Here is a 26,254-nt window from a genome sequence, read left to right as displayed (position 1 = left end):
TTTTGATGAACAGCAGTCAACAGTTCACAGGGATGGTATGTTCAAGGAAATGCCTCCATAGAACTGTTTATTCATCAGGGAGGTCAAATGTATGACCTGTTCTATCAATATACCAATACAAATTTTAAACTGTCAGGTGATTGGGCTGGATTGAGTTCACTTTCTGCCGTTGTTATCTCCTACTTGCTCTCCAGCTCATCTGATTTTGTGAATACACATGGAAGTGCAAATATCAGGGACCAGTTGAAGGTCAATTGATGAAGTACAGTCAAAGGCTCCGTCAACTTTGGTAGAGCAGTAGCCATCATTCTGGAAGGCAGACATTTCAGAGGCACATGTGGAGAAAGTCTCATCATCGGAGAAAATGTGCTAGAAACAGAGGAACTCGGAGAATGGAATGGAGTCTTTATAGGAAGCAGGGTGGTTGGAAGTATAACTAAGATAGTTGTGAGAGTCTGTGGGTATGTAATTAACGTTTGTGCCTGCCTATTCCCTGAAACAGAGATGGAGAGATCTGGAAGGGATGGAGACGGGGACTCACCATGTGAAGGTGAGAACTGGCAGCAAAAACAATGAAATTTTCCAATTCTGAATGAGTGCAGGAATGCAGTCATTACATACTGGAAAAAGAGCTGAGAGAATGGGCGAGTAGGCCTGAGTCAAAGACTGTTCCATGTAACCCTCAAAACAACAGGTGTAGCTTGGGTCCTTGTGAGTGCCCATGGCTACACCTTTGATCTGGAGAGCAGGAGCGAGAGAGGAATTGAAGGAGTTGTTTAACACAAGGACAAGTTCAGCAAAGTCCCTCAATCAATAATAAGGGCTTCAGTAACCTGTTACAAAATACTGTTAATGTTGTAAATCTGAAATTCTGCAACTGCCCCCCCCGCTCCCTCCCAGAAACACAATAGGGTCCCTGTCCTCACTTTCCACCCTGTCATCTTTCATACAAAACAGATCACTCAACATTTCCAACACTTCCAGCATGATGTTGTCACCAGACACATCTTCTCTATTCCTCTTTCAGTATTCTGAAGGGACTGTTCCCTCTGGGACATTCCAGTTCACCCTTCCACTTACAACGAAACACAACGTCCTCAGAATCAGCCAACTTGCTATTGTGGATCTGATGAAATATCAATAGTCAGTGTGCAATCAGAGCTGAGATCAGGGTCAGGAACACAGGAAGGTTTCAGGCCAGGCTGGGATCAGAACTACTTGCATGCTTAAAGCTTGTTTTGACAAGCAAGCGGAACCTCAAAGAAGTTGCTACATCCATGGAGAGGTTGACCACTGTAGGTCATTGCAGCTGTTGTGTCATCATCAGTATTAAAGATAAGAGGAACGATAAGGATGAACAAGCTGAGGAAAGAAAGTAAAAGACAGAAAATGTAGTGTCCCCTTTCCTTCTTATTGATGACCTGTTTCCCTGTAATTCATTGCCAATCCTTTACTGGGCCACACCCATCACTCAAGTTTGCAAAATCTGTCCTCATTTCTGATTGGATTCCTCCACCTGGAATCATTACTACTTATTAACTGATCAGCATAAATCATCAACCAAAGAGAGAAGACATACTACAAGAGATCGTGTGAAAGAAAAATGAGAGGGGAGGAAAGAAAAATTCATAAATGAAACATAACATGCTCGAAACTCAAAGACAACAGGGATCATGACTTACCTTTAACAGTACTTTAGGAGATCCATCAGTATTTCATGCAGTTGTTACTACACAATATGTTTTAAAATGAACAGCTTAAAAGTATTACTTGCATTTTCAACTTACTCGTAAAACAACAGCTCTGATGAAATCAGGTGATACATTGCACAAGCTTCCTACTAGGACTCCACCCGCACTGTTTGCTTTGAGAGCTGTCCGCCTTGGGTTTGAATATCCCATTGTGTGCAAGTAGCACAAGCAAGCCCGCAAGTCATCGACACCAATGTGCTTCTTATCCAACCGACCTGCTTTGTGCCAGCTTAAACCTAACTCACCACCACCCCTGGAATGGAAAACAAAATATATATAAACAAATGCTGAAAATGAATCAATCGATAGGACTGTGATTTGTCTGGGGTTGGGGTAGAGGTAGGCCTTTGTAATGGAGTTAGAAATCTTGGTGTTGACATTGAGTCAGTAGCTCAGAGAAGGACCAGAATGGTGCTGAGACTTCATGCTACTATTTGATGAAATGCAGCAAGGTGGGGGAAGAAGAGGGTTTTGTCAATGTTCTGTCAACCAACATAAATAAAATGGATCATTCATCTCACTACTGTTTGTGGCTTATTGCAGTACACAGATACACTATTGCTTTTCTCAGAGTGAAACACTTCAGATTGTTCATTGCTGTGAAACATTATAGGACATTGTGAGATTGTGAAAGAGACTTGCCTAGAAATTTGTTTGCATTCACCAGCACTGTACACACGTGGTGGTGGTTGCATATTGAGCTCTACATCCAAACCCAGAATCTAATGAAGTCAGGCATAGGCAAGTTCCTTCTTACTTTCAAGTGTTTAATTTGAGGAAATTGAACATCATCCAAAAACAGATACCTGACAAGCAACAACTTAACTTGATGAAATGCCAATGAAGCTGGGAGACTTTACCTAACATGGCAATATGCCAAAATCCAGCCATCTTCCAATAACATCATCTGCTCTGGTTTAAAGTCAACATTCAAGTCCATGCCGTAAGCTCCATAGACATGGACCAACAAAGGGTTTTCATTCATCTGATTCAATGTTGTTTTATGAAAAACTGAGATAGGTACCAAGGTACCATCCTGAAAACAAAAATAACAGTAGCAAAATTTGCAAACTCCTAAGTATTTTTGCACATATTTCTCTCACATCACAGTCTGATTTGCATGTGTATAATAAAACGTGAACTTTTATGTATAATCTATTTCCACCATATGTTGGGGTGACATCATCATTTTGACACAACTCCCACCCATCCACAATGTAGTCAAGCCCTTCTATGAAAAACAGCACATCTGAATGGTAGAAAACTGCTTTAACCATAACCACATAGCAAATATATTTATCACAACAGGCAATCTACTTCATATGGAGTGGTAGGGGTGTGGTGTTTGAGCAGTAGAGCAGCTTTCACCAGCAGTCACATTGAATCTGACGCTCCGTGCATGACACTGTCCATGTACAAGTAAGGAAGAGAATAGCACTGGAGTTAGATCCTTTGGGGGAGTCCAGAGATAGTTCTGAGTAGATAGGGAAGGGAAACTTTAGCTGTAAGTGCATTGGCTGTGGATGGTTGTATTAGAATGAAACCAAGCGATAATGGTCTGACTGGCCTAGGTGATGGAAGAGAGGTGCTGGAGCAAGGCTGCTGTGATTATATGTACTCATAGCCGAGAAGTGATCAGCAAGACAATAAAAAAAGGCAATGCAACCTGATCAGAGCTACAAAGAAAGTATTGCATGACTTTTGTTAGGTGTAGAAGGGGAGGTTGGAGGTGTAATAGTAATTCGCAGGCTTCGGCATGTGTATAGTGGATAATCATGGTTCATTTTAAAGGGTGGGTCTTTTAAGGCAGCAATTTTGATACATTAGGGGAACAGTTCTTTGTTTCAATGGAACTTCACCTCAAGTAATTGGGATTAGCTCAAAAAGCAAATACTCAACCATATCTTACCATACTTGGTGCTTTTAAACGAGTCACTTTATAGTCCTTGGTAATATCCAGCCAAGCTTCATCGTCTTTAATATAGAGTTCATCTTCATCCATCGAATACTGAAGACTCACTGGTGGCTGCACTGGAGAAGACAGCTGAAAGCAAAATACATTTGCCTTGCTTTTTATGCAAGCTTCATACTCAATAGCACAAGCCCAAGATGGAAGCTGAAGGAGAAAAAGGCAATTGTTTAAACAAACACCCATTCCCCCAATACATTTTAACCTTTTTTTATAACAGATAATACCATTAATATTGGCTTCAAGTTCCTGGTCAAATCACGTAGGTGCCACGGCCAAGAAAGCTCACCAGCGCCTCTACTTCCTCAGGAGGCTAAAGAAATTTGGTTTGTCCCCTTTGACTCTCACCAACTTTTACCGATGCACCATAGAGAGCATCTTATCTGGATGTATCACGGCTTGGTACAGCAACTGCTCTGCCCAGGACCACAAGAAGCTGCAGAGAGTTGTGGACACAGCCCAGTGCATCACGGACACTAGCCTCCCCTCCTTGGACTCTGTCTTCTTGTTGTCTTGGTGTAGCAGCCAGCATAATCAAAGACCCCACCCAGCCAGGACATTCTCTCTTCTCTCCTCTTCCATTGGGTAGAAGATACAGGAGCCTGAGGGCATGTACCACCAGACTTAAGGACAGCTTCTATCCCACTGTGATAAGACTATTGAATGAGATGGACAATGAGATGGACTATGACCTCACGATCTACCTTGTGACCTTGCACCTTATTGCACTGCATTCCTCTGTAGCTGTGACACTTTACTCTGTAGTTACTGTTTTTACCTGTACTACATCAATGCACTCTGTACTAACTCAATGTAACTGCACTGTGTAATGAATTGACCTATACGATCAGTTTGTAAGACAAGCTTTTCACTGTACTTCGGTACAAGTGACAATAATTTTTTTATTTTTATTTACAGCGTGGTAACAGGCCCTTCCAACCCAACGAGTCCACGCCACCCATTTTTTTTTAAACCCAAATTAAACTACCCGTACGTCTTTGGAATGTGGGAGGAAACTGACGCAGACACGGGAGAACGTACCAACTCCTTACAGACAGCGACGGGAATCGAACCCCAATCGCTGGCACTGTAATAGCGTCATGCCAACCGCTACGCTACCGTTAAACCAATACCAACACTGACAGAGATTCAGCATTGAATTCACCTTCAGATTAATGGTCAATGACATTACAAATTCTCCGTATAAATGGGCTACACTTGTATTCTGTTCTAAATTCCTCACATTTTATTCTTTCTTTTCAACATGTTTCTGAATACCACAAATAATGAAAGCAATCTCATTATTTCAGGTTCAATTTTTTGAGCCACGGTTACATTTCTCTATCCTACACAGAATCCTGGTGAATCTGTGGTGTCCTCCACAGATTCCAAATTCTTCCTGTAACATATTTGATCTTAAGTTCTCTTTTTTTATGGAGGTGGATCATAACTCCTTGAATTTTGTATTCCACATCTACAAAGGTTTCTGTTAATTTTTAAACAACGGTCTGTGTGCTGCCTGTACCCCATGTTCCTTTGCAATTTCACAGTACACTGCCTCCTTTCATTCAAAGTATGTCAGGTTCAAACACTAAAATTTACCAATTCACATACACTCCAAAACTGATGTCCACAAGAAAGTTTTCTGCCCATTTCTCCCCTCTAACTAGCATCCCTCTGTATTTTGTTTTTATGTTTGTAATAGCAGTTAAACTCAAGGTGTTTTCTGTAAAGGGACCACGAAAAAAGAATAGGGGCAGGGCAGGTGCTGGGGAAAGAGCAAAGCTGAAAAGACAAGTAGATGACTGTTTTCCTTCATGAATTAATAACTCACTAAAATATTGTAGGAATCTAAAATTTTGCACCAAGCCAAGTAATCAAGAGTGAATATTGATCATGCAAAAGTGAATTTTATCTCCCAGGAAGTCCCCTTGAGATTAATGCTGTCAGAACCATTTATAGTGTTTTTTTTAAACCACTGACAAATATATTTCAGGATGTGCCACAAGTATATTTATATTCATCAACCATATTAGAGTCCTAAAATAAACAGACCTGAAATGTTAACTGTTAGGTTCTCCACGTTTGCTGCCTGACTTGCTGATTATTTCCAGCAGTTTCTATTTTTATTTCAACCTTCCAGCATTTGCAGTTTTTTTTTGTTTTTCAACATTAAAGCCTTTGCTGTTTACCAAGGTGTTTTTAACGTTATTGTAAAAGTGGTGTGTGCGTCATGATAATCTGAGCAGAAAAAGTAATAGGAATTCCTCACATACCTGGATGGACTTAACAGCTCCTGCTTCTTTGAGAGAAAACACATGCAGATATAAATAACCATAACACTTCAGTATCATTACGCAGTGGTCATCGAACAGCTCCATATCAATTAGCCTGTGTTTCTCTTTGACTGCATAAATAGTCTTCCAGTTCTGCATTCCAGGTGAAGAAATTGGAGCTTTCATCAGCTTAAAAACAAAACAATTATTATTTGTAAGAGTTCCCTAACATTTGGATTTTTCCCCTCCCATATGTTACATGCAGGGAACAAATAAAATGCACCTGAATTATATGGAGCATATGCTCAAATTCATGATATTTCATCCCAGTTAATGAGGCTCTCTGAAAGAAAGGTAAAGTCTGAAAATAACATTAAATTGTTTATAGAACTGCATAATCCACATTTTACAAGAAATATTTTAATTTTTGTCTGGCATTCTTGCCCACCAACAAACTTAGTATTTTACCGATTCTCCTTCCATTTTTCTATATGCAAGTGACCTCAACTGAATTAATCAACAATGTGGGAAATTGCCCAGACACATACAGTTGCCAAAAAAAATCGGGACAAATCCAATCCAGCTAATAAGTGTGCAATCAAATCACACCTTTTCACCAGTAGCCTACTCACTGCCCAGTTTGGGTTTTGCCAGGATCCCTGGGCTCCAGATCGCACCTTAGCTTTGGTCCAATCATGGACAAAGTAGCAAATTGCAGAGGCGGAGAGAGATAGACTTCCCATGATGTCAAGACAGTATTTGACCAAACGTAGCATCAAAGTTAAATGGAAATGAACAGTCAAAGGAAAAACACTCAAAAATCTCAAACCTTGCAGAAGGAATGATTGCAGTTGTTGAAGGTGAATTATCCCAGGCCAGGACATCCTCAGGGCAGCGTCCACAGTGCAAACACCTTTAACTGCTTCATCCATTCCTGTTCTTCCTTATAAGATCAGAAGTGGGAATGTTCACTTCCATTCATAACTCTCACCAAATGAAGCAGCCCACCCCTGCATGCAGCTAGACCTGGATAACATTCAGGCATAGGCTGATAAAAGTAATATTTGTGCCACCAAATGCAAAGCATTGACCATCTCCAACAAGAGACAGTTAAAGCACCTGCACTTGGTATTACTGTGTTCCCTCCATCAATATTCTAGGGGTCACCACTGGCCAAGGAGTCAATTGCACCAACTGCATAAACACCAATATTGTCAGAGGCTGGGTATCCTGCACCTCCTGACACCCCAAGGTCTTTCCACCATCTACAAGGCACAGGTCAGGACTGTGATGGAGTACTCTCCATTTGCCTGGATGGGTGCAGCTCCAACAGCTCAAAAAGCTTAACATCATCCCCAGGACAAAGCAGCCTGCTTAACTGACACCCATCAATCACCTTATATGTTCATTCTTCCACCCAGAGTGGTTGCAATGGGTGCCATCTACAAAATGCCTTCTGTTATTGATCTAGACTATTCCAAAAGCACCTCACAAACCATCAAAAGGACTTGGAAATATATGGTCATTCATGTTCATTGGCTCTAAATCCAACAGCCACATGGGAGTTCCTTCACTAGAAGGACCGCCACTTATCAGCCCATGCCTGAATGTTGTCTAGCTTTGATAAAGCGGCTCACCACCACTTTCTTAAGGGCAATTAGGGGGAGCAACACACAGATCTAGTAAATGAGCAGACAGGTGATTCATTTCAAGGCTTTTAGCAAACTCAGCACTGTGCTGGAGTAGGCTGCTGGGCCCAAGAGGAGCCCAACATAGGTCCCCCTCTTGGCAGGGAGGTCCGAGGTAAAAGGTAATGGGGACATCTGATGAGAACTGGGTGGGACAAGGGAATTGAAAGCAGTAAATAATAAGGATTTTAGAAGTGAGTATTGAGAGGTCCAGAACAAGAAGTCTTTGAAAAGGTCAAATCTAGTACAGAACATAATTGATTACATTCTACAATTCCCAACTTGACTCCATGCGAGAGAATCTATTTGTTTTTAAAATGAGCACCACGCAACTAGCTTCCAACCAGTGGAAGCCTCAGCCAAGAAAACAAATTTGATTACACAATCTTTAGGAGTTAAAACAATGTTGGATGCTTTGTTTTATGGATAATCCCATCCATTGCCTGAAAGGCACCTAGAAACATAGAAAACCAACAGCACAATTCAGGCCCTTCGACCCACAAAGCTGTGCCGAGCATGTCCCTACCTCAGAAATTACCTATAGCTCTCTATTTTTCTCAGCTTCAGGTATCTATCCAAAAGTTTCTTAAAAGACCCTATCGTTTTCGCTTCCACCACCGTTGCTGGCAGCCCATTCCACACACTCACCACTCTCTGAGTAAAAAACTTACCCCTGACATCTCCTCTATACCTACTCCCCAGCACCTTAAACCTGTGTCCTCTTGTTGCAACCATTTCAGCCCTGGGGAAAAGCCTCTATGTACCCGATCAATGCCTCTCATCACCTTATAACCTCTATTAGGTCCCCCGCTCTCATCCTCCGCCGCTCCAAGGAGAAAAGGCCGAGTTCCCTCAACCTGCTTTCATAAGGCATGCCCTGCAATCCAGGCAGCATCCTTGTAAATCTCTTCTGCACCCTCTATGGCTTCCACATCTTTCCTGTAGTGAGGCGACCAGAACTGAGCACAGTACTCCAAGTGGGGTCTGACCAGGGTCCTATATAGCTGCAACAATTCCCCGATTGATGAAGGACAATACACCATATGCCTTCTTAACCATAGAGTCAACCTGCGCAGCCACTTTGTGTGTCCAATGGACTCGGACCCTAAGATCCCTCTGATCCTCCACACTGCCAAGAGTCCTACCATTAGTACTATACTCTGCCATCATATTTGACCTACCAAAATGAACCACTTCACACTTATCTGGGTTGAACTGCATCTGCCACTTCTCAGCCCAACTTTGCATCCTCTCTATGTCCCACTGTAACCTCTGACAGCCTTCTATACTATCCATGACACATCCAACCTTTGTGTCATCCACAAACTTACTAACCCATCCCTCCACTTCTTCATCCAGGTCATTTATAAAAATCACAAAGAGTAAGGGTCCCAGTACAAATCCCTGAGGTACACCACTGGTCACTCACCTCCACGCAGAATACGACCCTTCAACAACCACTCTTTGCCTTCTGCAGGCCAGCCAGTTCTGGATCCACATTGCAATGTCCCCTTGGATCCCATGACTCCTTACTTTCTCAATAAGCCTTGCAGGGGGTATCTTATCAAATGCCTTGCTGAAATCCATATACACTACATCTACTGCTCTCTCTTCAACGATGTGTTTAGTCACATCCTCAAAAAATTCAATCAGGCTCGTCAGGCAGGACCTGCCCTTGAATACATGTAAGGAAGGAGTTCTGTTTTATTCTTTGAGTTAATAATTGAGACATTAAACCCATCAAACATGCCCCTGCGCCTAATAAACTATGATTCCTTTCACTTTCATAAACAACTACAATTCCAAACTAATTAACCATGAGGCAAAAACAAAATCCCCACACTTTTCTTACACCAACTTTAAAAACAAATTGGGTACATTTTCTATGCATCTTCTCTATAGTTGCAAGGAAATAAAGTTGTGCATTTGGCCCATGATACCTGACATATCATATTTGATGGATTTAATGTCTCAATTATTAACTCAAAGAATAAAACAGAACTCCTTCCTTACATGTATTGGAGTCAAGATTGATGTGCAATGGAAACTGCCAGTTTAATGGGCATTAAATTCATAGCAGAAAGACAAGTTCTGCTCTGTAATTTTGAGAGTATGCTTATCAGAGCAGAAATCTGACCTGCATAAAACAGCAGACATTCCAATTCCCCAAAATTTCTCTAGGTGCCACTTTCAGGTATCGATCAGGGTAATTCATATTCCGTGAGGCAAGCTTAAACAGCTAATACAATACTATAGTAATTTTTATCAAAATAGTAGATAACTTAAGATCTGGAAACTGTTACAGTGAAGCAAGAAAATTAAAGTCTTGGATTCATTTAAGCGGAACAGATTAATGCTCTGATTTTGTAAATCTGACTGTCAAGATTTTTTGATTCACTGCCTGTTTACTTATTTTAAAAAACCTCAGTGGCAAGCAATCAAAAAGAATTGTTCACATCACTGGAAAGAGGTCTGCTCTTCATCTAAAGGACTAGTTAGCTGCTGTCACCTTAATGTTGCAGCAAATGGGTTGTGGACCTCAAACAGGCTTTCCTCTGGACTGGAGTTATACTCTACTTGGTGCAAGTTTAAAACTGGTGAGGCCTCAAAATTTCCTGGCTGTCGTATGATTGGTTGTCCACCTAGAATGTTTGGACAATGATCATAATGATGTTACCAAACAGAGTAAACGGGAGTTTCATATCATGTAATTTAGTACAATATTTTCAGTTAAACATCCAGGTCACAAAAGGTTAAGTAAATTCAAGCACTGAATGCTTAATTCAATTGTTCTTTTCCCAGTTAATGGTGCAAATTGATGTGTGCTTTTTTAAAAAAAGAACCAGATTTTGTGTGCTGCTATTCAAACGTTTTCTTATTTATATTACTGGGGTCATTACTTGGCCCCGCTAGCCTGCTTTGACATTGAACAAGATCATGGCTGATCTTCTACCTCAACACTGTTTTCCTGCCCTATCCCCTTTCTCTTGATTGCTCTGATATTCAGATATCTATTGATCTCAGTTTTTACTGCAATCAGTCACTGAGGCTCCACCCAGCCCCAGTATATTTAATTCCAAAGACTCACCACCTTCAGTGAATAGATTTCTCCTCATCTCAGTCCTAAGTGGCCTATCCCTTATTTTGAGACCGTGCCCCTAGTTCTAGACTTCTTAGCCGGGGGCAACATCCTCCCTGCATCTGCCTTTGAAATGTTTTGTATATTTCAGTGAGGTCATCGAACATAGAACACTGCAGCACAGAACAGTACAGGCCCTTAGGCCCACAATGTTGTGCCGACATTTTAACCTGCTCTGAGATCTATCTATGATTTTTCACTTATAATTTATGCTTATATAAATTATAATTTTCACTTATAACACCTATAATTCTTCTAAACTCAAGAGAATAGAGGCTGAGGAACCAGTATGGTAACTCATCACTGAACTCCCTCCAGAGCAACTATAACTTTCTTTTGGTAGGGAGGCCAGAAGTGTACACAATATTCCAGAAGTGGTCCAAGACTGGACTTGGATTCTACGGTGACAAAACAGGATATTTCCAAGATGCTGAGCTCAAGACACGTCTATGATTCTCTGAGAAATTAAGCCCACTTCTCTGCCCTTGGTCATGAAGAAGGCACGCCAGTAGCTCTACTTTGTTAGGAGTTTTAGGAAATTCTGTACGTCACCGAAGACTCTTGCAAATTTCTATAGATGTATGGTGGAGAGCATTCCGACTGGTTGCATCACAGCCTGGTATGGAGGCTCCAATGCACAGGATCGCAAGAGGCTGCAGAGGGTTGTAGACTCAGCTGGCTCCATCATGGACACAACCCTCCCCGCCATCGAGGACATCTTCAAGAGATGGTGACTCAAGGCAGCAGCATCCATCATTAAGGACCCTCACCATCCAGGACATGCCCTCTTCGCAATACTACCATTGGGGAAGAGGGACAGGAGTCTGAAGAGACCCACTTAATGATTCAGAAACAGCTTCTTCCCCTCTGCCATCAGATTTCTGAGCGGTCCATGAACACTACCTCATTATTCCTTCTTTTTGCATTATTTGTTTTGTAATCTATAATTTTGTTTTTGCACTGTACTGCTGCCACAAAACAACAAATTTATGTCATTTAAGTCAGTGGCAATAAATCTGATACTAACCCTACAGGTTCTAGCTTAGTCCCTGCCCTTCATCCGTAACCTTGAAGTTATAACTCTTCAGGTGTTCAACCAGGTACTTTTTAAAAATATGGTGAGGGTTTTTATCTCCTTTCAGTCTGTGACATCCAGACCCTCACCAAGTGAAATAATTTTTTCTTACCCGCGCCCCCCCCACCACCCCCAATCTCCTACTTAAATCTACGTTCCCTAGTTACTGACCTCTCTGCTCATTGCAACAGGTCTTTTCTATTTAGCTGGCCCAGACCTCTCAATCTTTTGCACCTCAGCAAAATCTCCCCTCATTCTCTTTTGTTCCAAACAAAACAAGCCCAGATTGGGTTGTGCCTCCTCATTACTATAATCCTCCAGCTCTGGTTTTATCCGCATAAATCTCCTCCACACAATCTCCTCCACCACATTCGTCCTGTGGTGCTGAAACCAGACATGTGGGCTGTAGTCTCAACACATCTGTTCTGGCAAACAATTAGCTTAGAAAGGTAAAGAAAAGAAATCAATTATAGAAGAATAAGACAAATAAACAGTTATTAAATTTGTTCATTGACCATTGAATTAATTTTGATGTGTTTTCACTGGATTATTCACACAATTGGCTGGTAATGATTGCATGTATACTCCCTTAAATTTTTTGTTAATGACATAAAATAACAAATTTACAATTCAAAAGATTTAGCTTGGCCCAATGCTAGCATTAAGTTGAGTCAGAAGATTGTGGATTTAAATCTTACTCCAAAGCAAAATCTACACTCCTAGGGAAGTCCTGCTCTGTTGGGCATCCATTTGTCTTTTGGATAGAAAGTTAAAGCAAGACCTTACTTGTCAAACATTATATAAACACTAGAAGCATTCTCCTAACGTCATCACCAATATTTAAACTCTTAACCAACAGTTTATTTGATTGCTGTGTGTGGGATCACAATGCTTGGAAGTGGGGTGCCAGGGTTCCTTAAATTACAATAGTGACAACTCTTCAACAGTGTATCACTATGAATACATACGTTTGTAGGCCAGTTAAATTAAGGTGATGAACTTAGAGCATGGGTAAGTATATGGAACTACGATGTGGTGGCCATTACAGAGACTTGGCTGTCACAAGGGCAGGAATGGCTGCTGGATATTCCGGGGTTTAGATGTTTCAAAAGGGACAGGGACGGAGGTAAAAGAGGTGGGGGAGTGGCTTTGCTCATCAGGGACAGTGTCACAGCTGTAGAAAGGGAGGACATCCTTTCTGCCCTTGTCTACTGAGTCAGTGTGGGTGGAAGTCAGACACAGGAAGGGAGTGATCACTCTATTGGGAGTATTCTACAAACCCCCCAACAGCAGCAGAGACACTGAGGAACACATCAGGAGGCAGATTTTGGAGAGGTGCAAAAATAACAGGGTTGTTGTCATGGGCGATTTCAACTTCCCTAATATTGATTGGCACCTCCTTAGTGTAAAGGGGATAGATGGGACGGAGTTTGTTCGATGTGTCCAGGAAGGATTCTTGACAGACCATGTGGACAGGCCGACTAGAGGAGAGGCCATTCTGGACCTGGTACTAGACAATGAGCCTGATCAGGTTTCAGATCTCTCAGTGGCAGAGCATTTTGGAGATAGAGACCATAACTCCTTGACCTTTACCATGGCCTTGGGGAGGGATAGGAGAAGACAATATAGGAAAGTATTTAATTGGGGGAAGGGGAATGATGATGCTATAAGACAGGAAATTGGAAGCATAAATTGGGAACAGATGTTGTTGGGGAAGTGCACAGTGGAAATGTGGAGGTTGTTTAGGGAGTACTTGCATGGGGTTCTGGATAGGTTTGTCCCATTGAGGCAGGGTAAGAATGGTAGAGTGAAGGAACCATGGTTGACAAGAGACGTAGAATATATTGTCAAGAGGAAGAAAAAAGCTTACCTAGGGTTTAGAAAGTATTTCATTTTGTTCTGGGACCCCTGCTCTTTGTGATTTTTATAAATGACTTGGATGAGGATGTGGAAGGGTGGGTTAGTAAGTTTGCTGATGATCCAAAGGTTGGTGGTGTTGTGGATAGTGTAGAAGATAGCTGTAGATTACAACAGGATATTGATAGAGTGCAGAGTTGGGCTGAGAAGTGGCAGATGGAGTTCAACCCAGAAAATTGTGAAGTGATACATTTCATAAGATCAAATTTGAAGGCAGTATACAAGGTTAATGGCAGGACTCTTAGCAGTGTGGAGGAACAGAGGGATCTTGGGGTCCACATCCATAGATGCCTCAAGGTTGCCGCGCAGGTGGATAGGGTTGTTAAGAAGGCATATGGCGTGTTGGCCTTCATCAGTCGGGGTATTGAGTTCAAGAGCCGCAAGGTAATGTTGTGGCTCTATAGAACTCTGTTTAGACCACACCTGGAGTATTGTGCTCAGTTCTGGTCACCTCATTATAGGAAGGATGTGGAAGTTTTAGAGAGGGTTCAGAGGAGATTTACCAGAATCTCCTGGAGAGCATGTCTTATGAGGATAGGTTGAGTGAGCTAGGGCTTTTCTCTTTAGAGAGAAGGACAATGAGAGGTGACTTGATAAAGGTGTACAAGACGATAAGAGGCACAGATCGAGTGGACAGTCAGAGACTTTTTCCCAGGGCGACAATGGCTAACACGAGGGGACATAATTTTAAGGTGATTGGAGGAACGTCAAAGTGGGATGTCAGAGGTAAGTTGTTTTTCTTAAAAGCACAAAGTGGTGGGTGCGTGGAACGCACTGCTGGCAGAGGCTGTGGGGGCAGATACAACAGGGACATTTAAGAGACTGTTAGATAGCCATATGAATGATAGAGAAATGAAAGGCTACGTGGGAGGGAAGGGTTAGATAGATATTAGGGCAGGATAAAATGTCGGCACAACATCATGGGCCGAAGGGCCTGTACTGTGCTGCAATGTTCTATGTTTAACCCACCTGGAAGAAAAAAAATCTGTTTACACTACATATTCATTTGTTGGCAAGACATTTACATAATTAAAACTTACTCTATATTCTTTCGAGGCACCAAAATTGGTCAGAATACATAACTGGTTTTTCCAGTGTTCCACGTGATAAATTAGTTCAGGAAGTCGTCTTTGCACAACCTTGGGCTCCTCCAGTGGATGCATTCGATCAATTAACCAGACCTCCGAACTATTCTTGCTGTTACTGTTGATGGTGATGAATTTTCCATCCTTGGTGCAGGTTAGCTCCACAAAAAATCTATAAGAAAATTGGTAGGAGGAGGATTTGAAGGATCTCTTTAGACAACTAATTTGCTAGTGATTCACCTGAAATCAGGTTAGAAACAGAATGAACCATAGCACTGGAACAGTGGAGGGGCAGCAGTCCAAGCTTTGAAGTCCATGCTTGCATTCTGCAGTTAATAATGTTCCTCCCCCCCTATATCCGTACAACTTCCCCCCCCCTTCAAGTACTGAAACAATTCCATTTTGAACTTAATTTAAGAATGAAGGAAGAGCAAAAAAAATGAAGGAGGAGAATTCTGCTTATATAACAGTCACTAGACTATCCAAATCTGTGGCACTGCTTTGAAGGAAATTTGCACATACTGGAATAAGCAGAAAATGTGCTATTGACTGAGCAACATCTAATGAACAGTCTTACTCAAACACTGATCTGACTGGGCTGTGTATTTCATGTTCCAGCTTTGTAATACCTGGTGTCACTCTCTTTGTAAACCATTTCAGACGCTGCTCTCAGGTCTTCCAGCAGAAGCCTGAAAACTTGTTGGGACCGAAGCTTCTCCAAAATGGTGTAGAACAGGCAGTTATCTGTGGCCCATTCTGTAATAAAACAAAATGTTGCTTGCTGATTTTAAAGCAAAGACATGCAGAAGTACGCTTGCAAAATTCAGTACATCATATAAAACCACATGACGTATGGTATCTGGATCCAGGCCCATATCCTGGTGTAACTGGAAGAGGAGAAAGTTCACCAAATAAAATGTGCAACAATTACCATCTTTGCAATTTGTTGTGGTCAAATACCTGCTCCATTCATGCTTGGAGGAATGCATTGACATGTTGAATCTGATAGCTTTCTGGGAGTCTTCCAAATCTCTCTCTTAAGAACTACAAGCTCCAAATACTCATTCCTTCACAATCAGAGCCAAACTGCTAAGGAGCAATGCACGCAAAATGCTAGCGGTACTCAGCAGATCAGGCAGCATCTATGTAGGGAAATGAACAGTCATTTCCCTCCATAGTGCTGCCCGACCTGCTGAGCTCCTCCGGCATTTTGTGTGCATTGCTCCAGATTTCCAGTATCCGCAGTCTCTTGTGTCCCCAAATTGCTGAGGTTTTGTTTTGCAATCGACCCCTTTCTGGGTCTCTCTCTCTCTTAACCAGCTCCTCCTCTTCAGGTCTCAGATCTATCACTGGTTCCATTTTTTTCCTTTAAGACTATCACTATGTTGCACAACCTTAACCTGCAGTCACCTTCCTCATTCAAATATCCTCTCTTTCAGCCTCATGCTGCCTCTGTTCTGTGTGACCCAATTCCAAGAGACTCAAGGGTGGAAATTCTTCCGCACCTAGAAAGTTGCATTAAAGTGATAATGTTCAGGGGGCTCCTCCATGTCTATTTTGTGCAAGGCACACTGACAGCAAAATTCAATACCATTGTGGCATCAAATGAGGCCGTCAGATAGGCCGCCGATTGTAGTTGGAGGTAGTTACTGAGGCAGGGGAAATTGCAGACATCATTGGATCAGGTCCACTTGGTAGGTCAGACATGTAAATTATGGTCCAAAATACATCAGTAGCAAGGCAGGAGCAAGGCAAGAATGAGCACTACAGACAAAAGTGGCAGCATTCCACACCAATAAAGAAAGGAGTGACTCTACTGGTATTGATGAGGTTGGAATATTGCAACAGCACTAGGAGAACTCTTTGCCCCTCTTTGAATAGCAATTTATCCTTGATCTGCCTTGCTCCAAACAGTCCGTGGGAGTCAGTTTAGTGTGTTGATTCAGACAAAACAAATCATTCATGACCTGCTGCCTCAGACTTACCAAAACTAAATGCTTGCGGCAAAACATGTGCCACCACCGGTTTTGGATCAAGCTTTACCACAACACAAGTGGATTCTTCCGATAACGTACGTATGCTTGAAGCCAAATACCTCTGGTCTGGCGAGACTCTGATACGCTGAAATTGATCATCTTTTGTTTGAAGAAACTGAAGCTGATCCAGGCACAGCACAACCTTAGGAGAACCTGTGGAAATGAGTAATGTTTCACAGTGCAGGGTAAAAAACAGAACGGTTAACACTTTCAGTTATGAAACACTATGCAACTGCATTAAAAGAATACATTACACTGACATTGTATTTACTGTCTTGGTACAATCATTTCTCTTTTTCTACACTGGCTCTAATAACTCATCTTTCATCTGGAAGAGAAAATCTAGATGTCAGAAAAATTCCATGACATCCTTGATTAGAGGACTAGACAATTCTTATCTCCTAGAGGCAAAGTGATGCAACTAGTAGGGCTGCTGCTTCCCAGCTCCAGTGATTAAGATTCAGTCCTAACCCCCTGGTGCTATCCGTGTGGAGTTTGCACATTCTCCCTTTGACCACATGGGTTTCCTCTGGATGCTTCCACAGACAAGCAGGTTGGTAGGTTAAGTGACCATTGTAAATTGCCTCTAGTGCATACATGAGTGGTAGAATCTTGGGGTGGGGGGGGGGGGGTGGGGTGGGAAATGTGGGGAGAATAAAATGGGAGTAGTGTAGCGGAAGCCGAAATGGGGGGCTCAATGCCCAGCACTGATTTGGCATTTGACTGTGATCAAAATGTTGCTTTTCCAATTGCGTTGGGAATCTGACAACCTGCCAAGTGAAACACATGGGCTTAGGAATTCATTAGTGCTGGGGAGGACGTTAAAGGGCAGCATTCTGCACAATAAAGGAAGGAATGATTCTACTGGCATTGGATGAGGTTGGAATGTCACATCAACAATTACTTTGGTCAACTGCCTGCTTGAGTGAAGTTTAGACCCAGGGCATTCCTGATGACCCCAACACACTTTCCTTCACACATCATTTGTAGAGTGTGGTAAGGAAAGCATCAGGCAAGTCTGGGATCACCTGTGTTGGGGAGAGTAGGGAGAATGGAAAGAAGGTCAGTGAGTGCTGGGAAGATGGACAGGGTTCAGAACTGTGGGGTTGGGCCCCAAGAAGGAGGTAATCTACCCAACTATGGTTCCCAGCTCTGGCTAACAGAGCAGCACAATAAAACAAGTTTGTTCAGGGTGTGCTCAACAGCAGATGCACCTCAGCAAATCAGGATGATAGATCATTTCTGAAATGGCAGTTACATCAGTGGTGCAAGAGAGGCTCCTGGCTGATTGAAAGAATCATTGGTTGATTGAATTTCTGGAGAGCTGATTTGACCTGGAATTCATTGCAGTCACGTTCCAACATGGAAATATTTTCATATATTTTCTAATGACAGAGAAGGAGGCCGTTCAACCCAGAGTCTGGTTTAGCTCACAGAACCATCCCACTCCTCACTTATTTCCTTCCTCTCTCTCACATGACCATCAACTCCACCTGTATCTTCCCATCACCCACTGACCCTCGGAACTATTTACAGCAGCCAATTAACCTAACAACCTGCCTGTCTTTGGGATGTGGGAGGAAACCAGAGCACCATGTGGTCACAGGGAGAGTGTGCAAGCTCAACAAAGACAGCACCAGTGGACAGGATCAAACCCAGGTCACTGAATATCGTGTGACAATGGCATTGACTGTCTTTGGTAAAGATTTCTTCAATGTTTGTTTGCAAACGCTAATTAAAAAGAGTATCCCAACAAGATGATAGAATTCCACCAACTCCAGAAATCTAGCTCAACATAATGCAATGCTTTTAAGAAGCCAAGGAAAAGTAATTTTTTAAAAATCTCTAAATTATCTGAAAATTAATCTAAATTTGATGTCACATTTACTTAGATCTTTAGAGAGGAAAATCTGTTCTTACACTCTCTCAAGTTGCAAACTAACAATTAATCTGATCTGGAGACACATGAAACTGCAGATGCTGGAATCTGGAGCAAAAAGCAAACTGCTGGAAGAGCTCAACAAGTCAGGCAGCATCTGTGGAGGGAAACGGACAGTCGATGTTTCAGGTCAAGACCCTTCATCTGGACTAATTTGATCTGCATGAACAGATCATCTAAATGCTCTTCACCCAGAAAGGCTTCCTACCATCCAGGGACCCAAGCAGTCTTTCCAGGTGAAGCATCAATTCACTTCCACTTGCACTTCTTCCAAATGACTGTACTCCATTGTGTTCACAATGTGGTCTCCTCTACAATGGAGAAACCAAATGCAGATTGTGTGATTTTGCGAAGCACCAATGTTCGTGATCCCGAGCTTCCAGTTGTCTGCCACTTTAATTCACCATCTCACTCTGACTTTTCAGTGACCTTCTGCACTGTTAATACAACCCAACACAAGCCTGAGGAACAACACCTTATCCTCCACCTTGGTACATTTGCACTTGTAAGCACTGATATATTCTGCACTTAAAATAAAATTCTCCAACTTTAGTTAACTTGTTCTTTCTGTCTGTTTCAGGACTGGCCATTTCTGACTGTAGTCCATCCGTGATTTTGGCTCAGTTTTTCCTCACTCTACACCTGTGGCCTGGCCTCCCTGGGTACGTTCCATAGTCCTGCTACTAGCAACACAACACAAAGCAGCATAGTGCATTTGGCTTCAGAGACATTCCCTTTGTTCTATCCATCCCTTCCACACTACTGAAAACTAACTTGCTTCTCTTTTCCAGTTCTGGCGAAGGATCTCAAATGCAAAATGTTATTATTTGTATGACTTTCCACAGATGCTTCCTGACTTGTTGAGAATGTTTTTTTTTTGTATTTTATGTTTATGCATTTATAAGAATGCATTTTATGTTTATTTCAAATTCCCAACATGTACAGTTTTCTTTGTTGATTTTCAGCATATCACACATCTCCACACAAGTTTACAAGATTGGGGCTGTTACAGAGCCATTTAATTTTTAGCCTTTTGGAGTCTTCATTGGGAAAATTCTCAGTGATCAACCTTACAGCTGGATTTGAACCGATATCCTTGAGGCAAAAGAGCCATTCTCCCATTACAGTGTTTGTGGTTTCGACTGGGTTCCAATGTTATGCAATCTCCATGTTGATTTCTTATAATGAAAGACTGTACCATTCTTAAGCTTTCTATAAATACAGCCATCATCTTCAAAGTACTCAGTGCCATCCACGTGCATCTATGGAAACAATATTAACAATGTTAGCACAAATCACATTCATATAATCCACCACTGTATTGGCCTTATCTGCATAAACACAAAATATTTAAAAAGACAACTAAGCATTCTACTGCTTCAGAAAACAAAAACAGCAAAATATTTTTGTCATCCAAGGATCTGACTAGAATATATCCTTTTCAAACTACCACATTTTTTCTAAAACAAAAATACAACAGTTAATGGTGAATATTCCATTTCCAACAAGGATTTTATAAACAATGGAGCAAGTCATTCTTCTAATATTAGTTTGATAAATGAAGGCTGATTAATGAGAATAAGTGGAATCAAAATTCCTTGGGAATTGCAAAGGGTCTCCATGATTTCCAGGGTCAAAGTAAGAGATGCAACTTCTTTCCCCACTTTTAGGTGAATAGCAAAGGTGTGTTTAGGGGAGAGGTTGGAAAATATGCCAGTGTGGAGCCATTGTAACAAGTTAGGATGAGCTTACTAGTATCTAATTCTGAATCAGCAGATAATTACTTAGAATGGTGGGGGCTGGGAAGGGGTTGCTGAACTTGCAAGATGCAGAAGACTTTTTGTTTTAAAATATAGGAACAGAACGGGTTGCAAGGAGTTTTTCATTTTGTTTTACTGATGGGGAAAGACATTCCTTTACGACACATCACTTACATATCCCTTGAAAACTGCAGGACAGGATGATAAGATATTTTTATTAGTCACGTGTACATCAAAACACACAGTGAAATACATCTTTTGTGTAGAGTATTCTGGGGGCAGCCCACAGTGTTGCCATGCTTCCGGCGCCAACATAGCATGCCCACAACTTCCTAACCCATGTGTCTTTGGAACGTGGGAGGAAACCGGAACACCTGGAGGAAACCCAAGCAGACACACGGAGAGAACGTGCAAACTCCTTACAGACAGTGGCCGGAATTGAACCCGGGTTGCTGTAAAGCGTTATGCTAACCGCTACACTACCGTAAAGTGATTAAGGATGCACACAGGATCCATGGTTTTAGCTACAGAAGCATGGAGTACCAGAGCAAAGAAGTCATGATGAACGTTTACAAAACACTGGTTCAGACACAATTAGAGATTTATGTCCCTTTCTGGTGTCACACTTCAGGAAAGATGGAAAGGCTCCAGAAAGGGTGGAAGAGATTTATTAGGTTTCAGAGATGAGGAGACAGATATATGGATAGAATGGAGGAGTTGGGCTTGAAATCGTTGGAATATGATCAGATGTGGTCCTATATAATTGGAACAAGCTGAATCTGCTCTTGAACTCAAATCCTCTTGCAATATAAGCCAACATACTATTGCCTAACTGCTTGCTGTACCTACATGCTAACTTTCACTGATTCATGTGCAAGGACAGTCCAGTTCCTCTAAACACTTACACCTAGAATCTAGATGGAAAACACCATGATGCTGGAGGAACTCAGCAGGCCAGGCAGCATCCGTGGAGAAAAGCACGAGGCATGAATATTGAATTCTCCCACTTTAAGTAATCCCCACAACCCCCCTTCCCACGCCTCTTCTTTTCCCTTTTCTAGCCTCTCTTTTGTTTCTATCCTCCCTTTTTTCCTCACCTTTGACCCATCCCCTGGTGGATCTGCTCTCCCCTCTTCCCCCACACCTGCCTATCACAATCTCTTACCTGCATCTACCTATCACCACCTTGTGCCCACCCCACCTCTGCTCTTTAGTCCACCTATCACTGCTCTGCTTTTCCCACCTATATATTGGGCTTCCCCTTTTCCTATCTTCAGTCTTGAAGAAGGGTCCCAACCCAAAATGTTGACCACCTGCTTTTCTCCATGGACATTGCCTGGCCTGCTGAGTTCCTCCAGCACCATGGTGTTTTTCATTTACACCTCTTAATCTCTCACCATTTAAAAAAATATTCCACCTATTTTTCTACCACTGTGTACTAGCCAACAATATTTTTTGCACCATATTTCATCTGCCAAGTCCTTGCCATATCCCCTTGAATCCCGCTCAAGTCCCACACTGCCACCCAGCTTTGTATGAGCAAAGGTTGAATTACACTTGAACTCTTCATCCAGATCACTGGTATACCCTGTGAATAGCTGGATATTCACAAACCTTATTGTCCCACAGTAGAGTAACTAAAAATAAAAATTAACAAAATTTGTTGTTTCTTTTGCATTTTCTGTTTATTTCCCACATAAATTCTATAAGAACGAATTTTATTCTGTATCTCAACGTTTTGGGTAGTTATTTGTGAATTCTGTAAGGGCGAATTTCTGTTACCCAGATGGCCATAACACTGGCGTTGCCTGTATCAAGTTAACAGGTCTGTTGTTTTCAAATTTCTCTCCCCCTCCTTTTTTGTCACGAGATGCCTGCAATGCACTGCCAGGGAGTAGTAGTGCAGGGAGATTCAATGGAAGAGCTGAAGGGAGAGCTGGATAAGTATCTGAAGAAGGGATGTGCAGGAGTCTGAGCAGAAGGCAGGGAAGGGAGACAAGCAGTATTATTCCTACCTAGAGCTGATATGGACTCAGTGGGTTGAATGGGCTATATTCTGTGATTTTAGTGTTTATAATTCTAACTCAGTGAATTCTTTTCTTTTTCAGTCTTTTTATTAGTTTTCAAATTAATACAGATTGATATATAGCAACAATATTTATAAATGTAATACAAAGAGATCAGGATAACAATCATAGCATAGATAATCATAAAGAACAATAAAATATAAAAGAAATCTGTAGATTCAACAATCTCTTAGTAAACGAATATAATATAAAAGAAAGGAAAGAAAAAGATTCATTATATAAATTTAAAAAAACCCCAGATCAATAAGAAAATTTGTAAACAATATAAACTAAACAAAAAAAATTTTCAAAAAAAAACAAACAAGACAAAAAGAAAAAAAACTGGGCTAAAATTTCTCAGTAGAAACAGAGCAATATTATGTCGTTAACTCAGTGAATTCTGTTAAGGGCATTAAACGTGGAGTTAGGTTGATGGCGTGGGGGTTGAAGGAGAGAGATCGTGTGTCAGAGAACATACTTTAATATATAGTTTGACTATTTAATGATATGCGAATGGGTGATAATCCAAGTCTCATAAATAAAGAGTGGTCATATGACCAATGTGCCCAGCTTCATTGATATATGATGCTTTCAGAAAAACCATCTCTAAAAGTGCTGCAAAGATCAACAATAAATTTATTATTTCAGGAGAAACGAATTTTACTTACCACACTATTGTTATTACTGGAGGCATACTTATCCCAGATTATTTCTAACCTCTTTTTAAACCAATCTTCTAGTTTCCGATACTTATGTGACTTTGATTTGTAATATTTTAGTTCTGCTTGTACAAGTTCCTTAAGAGAAAACACACACACACACTTCATTGGAAGAAAGCCACATGAATTATTTAGCATGTACAAAGATGTTACCGTTTTATCATTCTCCTTCTCAGATCCTAATGAGTTAAATACTGCATTATCTAGATTTGATCACCAGCTGTAAGTTTTTTTTAAAGAAAGCTTTCTGTCTGTAATATTGGTGTGGAATCATGAAAATGTATATTAATTTTGTACTTCAAAATGATTTTCCAAAATTTAATTGACTAAACATAACGCACTGTCACAAAAGTGATGAGAATCCTTAACTAATTAACCCATACAATTCCTTTTAAATAAATCTGTACAAAATTTACACAGACTGTGATCTAGGCTACTCCATGTAACCTAGATCTACACAACTGCATTACTTGAGAAGGCAAGGATTCCTTATTTCCTGTAGTCAAGTTTCTTGCATTTGAATCGCAAGTACTAACTTAACATCAGATGCTAAAGTTTTAAAATGAGAAATATAGGTGGTCTAAAATAAAACAAAACAAAAAATCAATATAATCACCAGTCCACCAAGACATATTGCACTCTGGGAATATCACACCATGAAGACTGTATCCAGTGCTGGTCATGTGGATAAGAGATCGATATTCAGGTGATTAATAGTTTAAATCATGGTGTTCAGTCATCATTCCTACATTATATTCCTTTTCCATACATCTACATTTCTAATTTTAAGAAAAGCCTACATAAACTTGTCATTCTGTATTTAACCCCATTGCTAGTGGCAATCAATACCTACTAACACAGCAGGACTGGCATAATAAATGTTCGTGCCCTGGAGAGTGTTGAAAGACAGAGAGACCTAGGGATACTGGTACATAGTTCCCTGAAAGTGGAGACGCAGGTAGACAGGGTGGTGAAAAAGGCTTGCCTTCATTGGACAGGGCACCGAGCACAAGAGCTGGGACTTCATGTTACCATAGAACAATACAGCACAATACAGGCCCTTCGGCCCACCGTGTTGTGCTGACCTTCAAACCACACCTAAGACTATCTAACCCCTTCCTCCCACATATCCCTCTATCTTAAATTCCTCCATATGCTTGTCTAACAATCTCTTGAACTTGACCAACGTATCAGCCTCCACCACCACCCCAGGCAGCGCATTCCATGCACCAACCACTCTCTGGGTGAAAAACCTCCCTCTGACATCTCCCTTGAACTTCCCACCCATTACCTTAAAGCCATGCCCTCTTGTATTGAGCATTGGTGCCCTGGGAAAGAGGCGCTGGCTGTCCACTATCTATTCCTCTTAATATTTTGTATACCTCTATTATGTCCCCTCATCCTCCCCCTCTCCAATGAGTAAAGCCCTAGCTCCTTTAGTCTCTCCTCATAATCCATACTCTCTAATCCAGGCAGCATCCTGGTAAATCTCTTCTGCACCCTTTCCAATGCCTCCACATCCTTCCTATAATGAAGCGACCAGAACTGGAAGTGTGGTCTAACCAGAGTTTTGTAAAGCTGCATCATTACTTCGTGGCTTTTAAACTCGATCCCACGATTTATGAAAGCTAACATCCCATAAGCTTTCTTAACTACCCTATCCACCTGTGAGGCAACTTTCAGTGATCCATGGATATGAACCCCCAGATCCCTCTGCTCCTCCGCACTGCCCAGAATCCTGCCAGTTACCTTGTACTCCACCTTTGAGTTTGTCCTTCCAAAGTGTACCACCTCACACTTCTCTGGATTGAACTCCATCTGCCACTTGTCAGCCCAGCTCTGCATCCTATCAATATCCCTCTGTAAGCTTTGACAGCCCTCCACACTATCCACAACACCACTGATCTTTGTGTCATCTGCAGACTTGCTAACCCATCCTTCCACCCCCTCATCTAAGTCATTAATAAATATCACAAAAAGTAGAGGTCCCAGAACCGATCCCTGTGGGACACCACTAGTCACAGCCCTCCAATCCGAATGCACTCCCTCCACCACAACCCTCTGCTTTCTACAGGCAAGCCAATTCTGAATCCACACAGCTGGCCAAGCCTCCCTGGATCCCTTAGCCTCTGACCTTCTGAAAAAGCCTACCATGCAGAACCTTTCAAATGCCTTACTAAAATCCACATAGACCACATCCACTGCACTACCCTTGTCAATCTTCCTGGTCACCTCCTCAAAGAACCCTATCAGGTTTGTGAGGCAAGATCTTCCCTTCACAAAGCCATGCTGGCTGTCCCTTATCAGTCCATGATTCTCTGAATGATCATAGATCCTATCTCTTAGAATCCTTTCTAACAGCTTACCCACCACAGATGCAAGGCTCACTGGTCTGTAATTCCCTGGACTATCCCTACTAGCTTTTTTGAATAAGGGGACAACATTTGCCACCCTCCAATCCTCCGGTACCATCCCTGTGAACAACGAGGACTCAAAGATCCTAGCCAATGGTTCAGCAATCTCCTCCCTCGCCTCACAAAGCAGCCTGGGGAATATTCCGTCAGGCCCCGGGGACTTATCTGTCCTAATATTTTCTAACAGCTCTAACACATCCTCTCTCTTGATATCTACATACTCTAGAACATTACCCTTACCAACACTGTCCTCAGCGTCATCAAGACCCCTCACCTTGGTGAATACTGAAGAGAAGTATTCATTGAGAACCTCACCCACTTCCACAGCTTCCAGGTACAGCTTCCCACCTTTGTCTTTAATTGGACCTACTTTTACTCTAGCCATCCTTCTGCTCTTCACGTACGAGAATAAAAGCCTTG

General features: G+C 41.7%; 1 protein-coding gene across 3 annotated transcripts in view; it reads right to left on the bottom strand.

Moving 5' to 3' along the window:
* The window catches only part of prepl (prolyl endopeptidase like), a 42,885-nt gene that overhangs the window by 11,154 nt on the left and 5,477 nt on the right, over nt 1-26,254 (bottom strand). Inside the window, exons 2-10 of one of the 3 annotated variants that reach the window (XM_052013216.1) lie at nt 23,370-23,498; nt 20,074-20,137; nt 16,886-17,089; nt 15,530-15,656; nt 14,856-15,072; nt 5,997-6,185; nt 3,661-3,795; nt 2,612-2,787; nt 1,788-2,004 (exon numbers count right to left, since the gene is read on the bottom strand). In XM_052013216.1, the coding sequence (XP_051869176.1) occupies nt 1,788-2,004; nt 2,612-2,787; nt 3,661-3,795; nt 5,997-6,185; nt 14,856-15,072; nt 15,530-15,656; nt 16,886-17,089; nt 20,074-20,137; nt 23,370-23,498 (1,458 nt within the window). Of the gene's footprint in view, nt 1-1,787; nt 2,005-2,611; nt 2,788-3,660; nt 3,868-5,996; nt 6,186-14,855; nt 15,073-15,529; nt 15,657-16,885; nt 17,090-20,073; nt 20,138-23,369; nt 23,499-26,254 lie in introns of all 3 variants that reach the window. The other 2 variants (XM_052013215.1, XM_052013218.1) reach the window with 2 other exon arrangements.

The sequence above is a fragment of the Pristis pectinata genome, chromosome 3 (assembly GCF_009764475.1).
Source record: "Pristis pectinata isolate sPriPec2 chromosome 3, sPriPec2.1.pri, whole genome shotgun sequence".
NCBI classification, from domain to species: Eukaryota; Metazoa; Chordata; class Chondrichthyes; order Rhinopristiformes; family Pristidae; genus Pristis; species Pristis pectinata.
The sequence above is the reverse complement of the archived record's forward strand: the minus strand, read 5'-3'. Positions and strand labels throughout refer to the sequence as shown.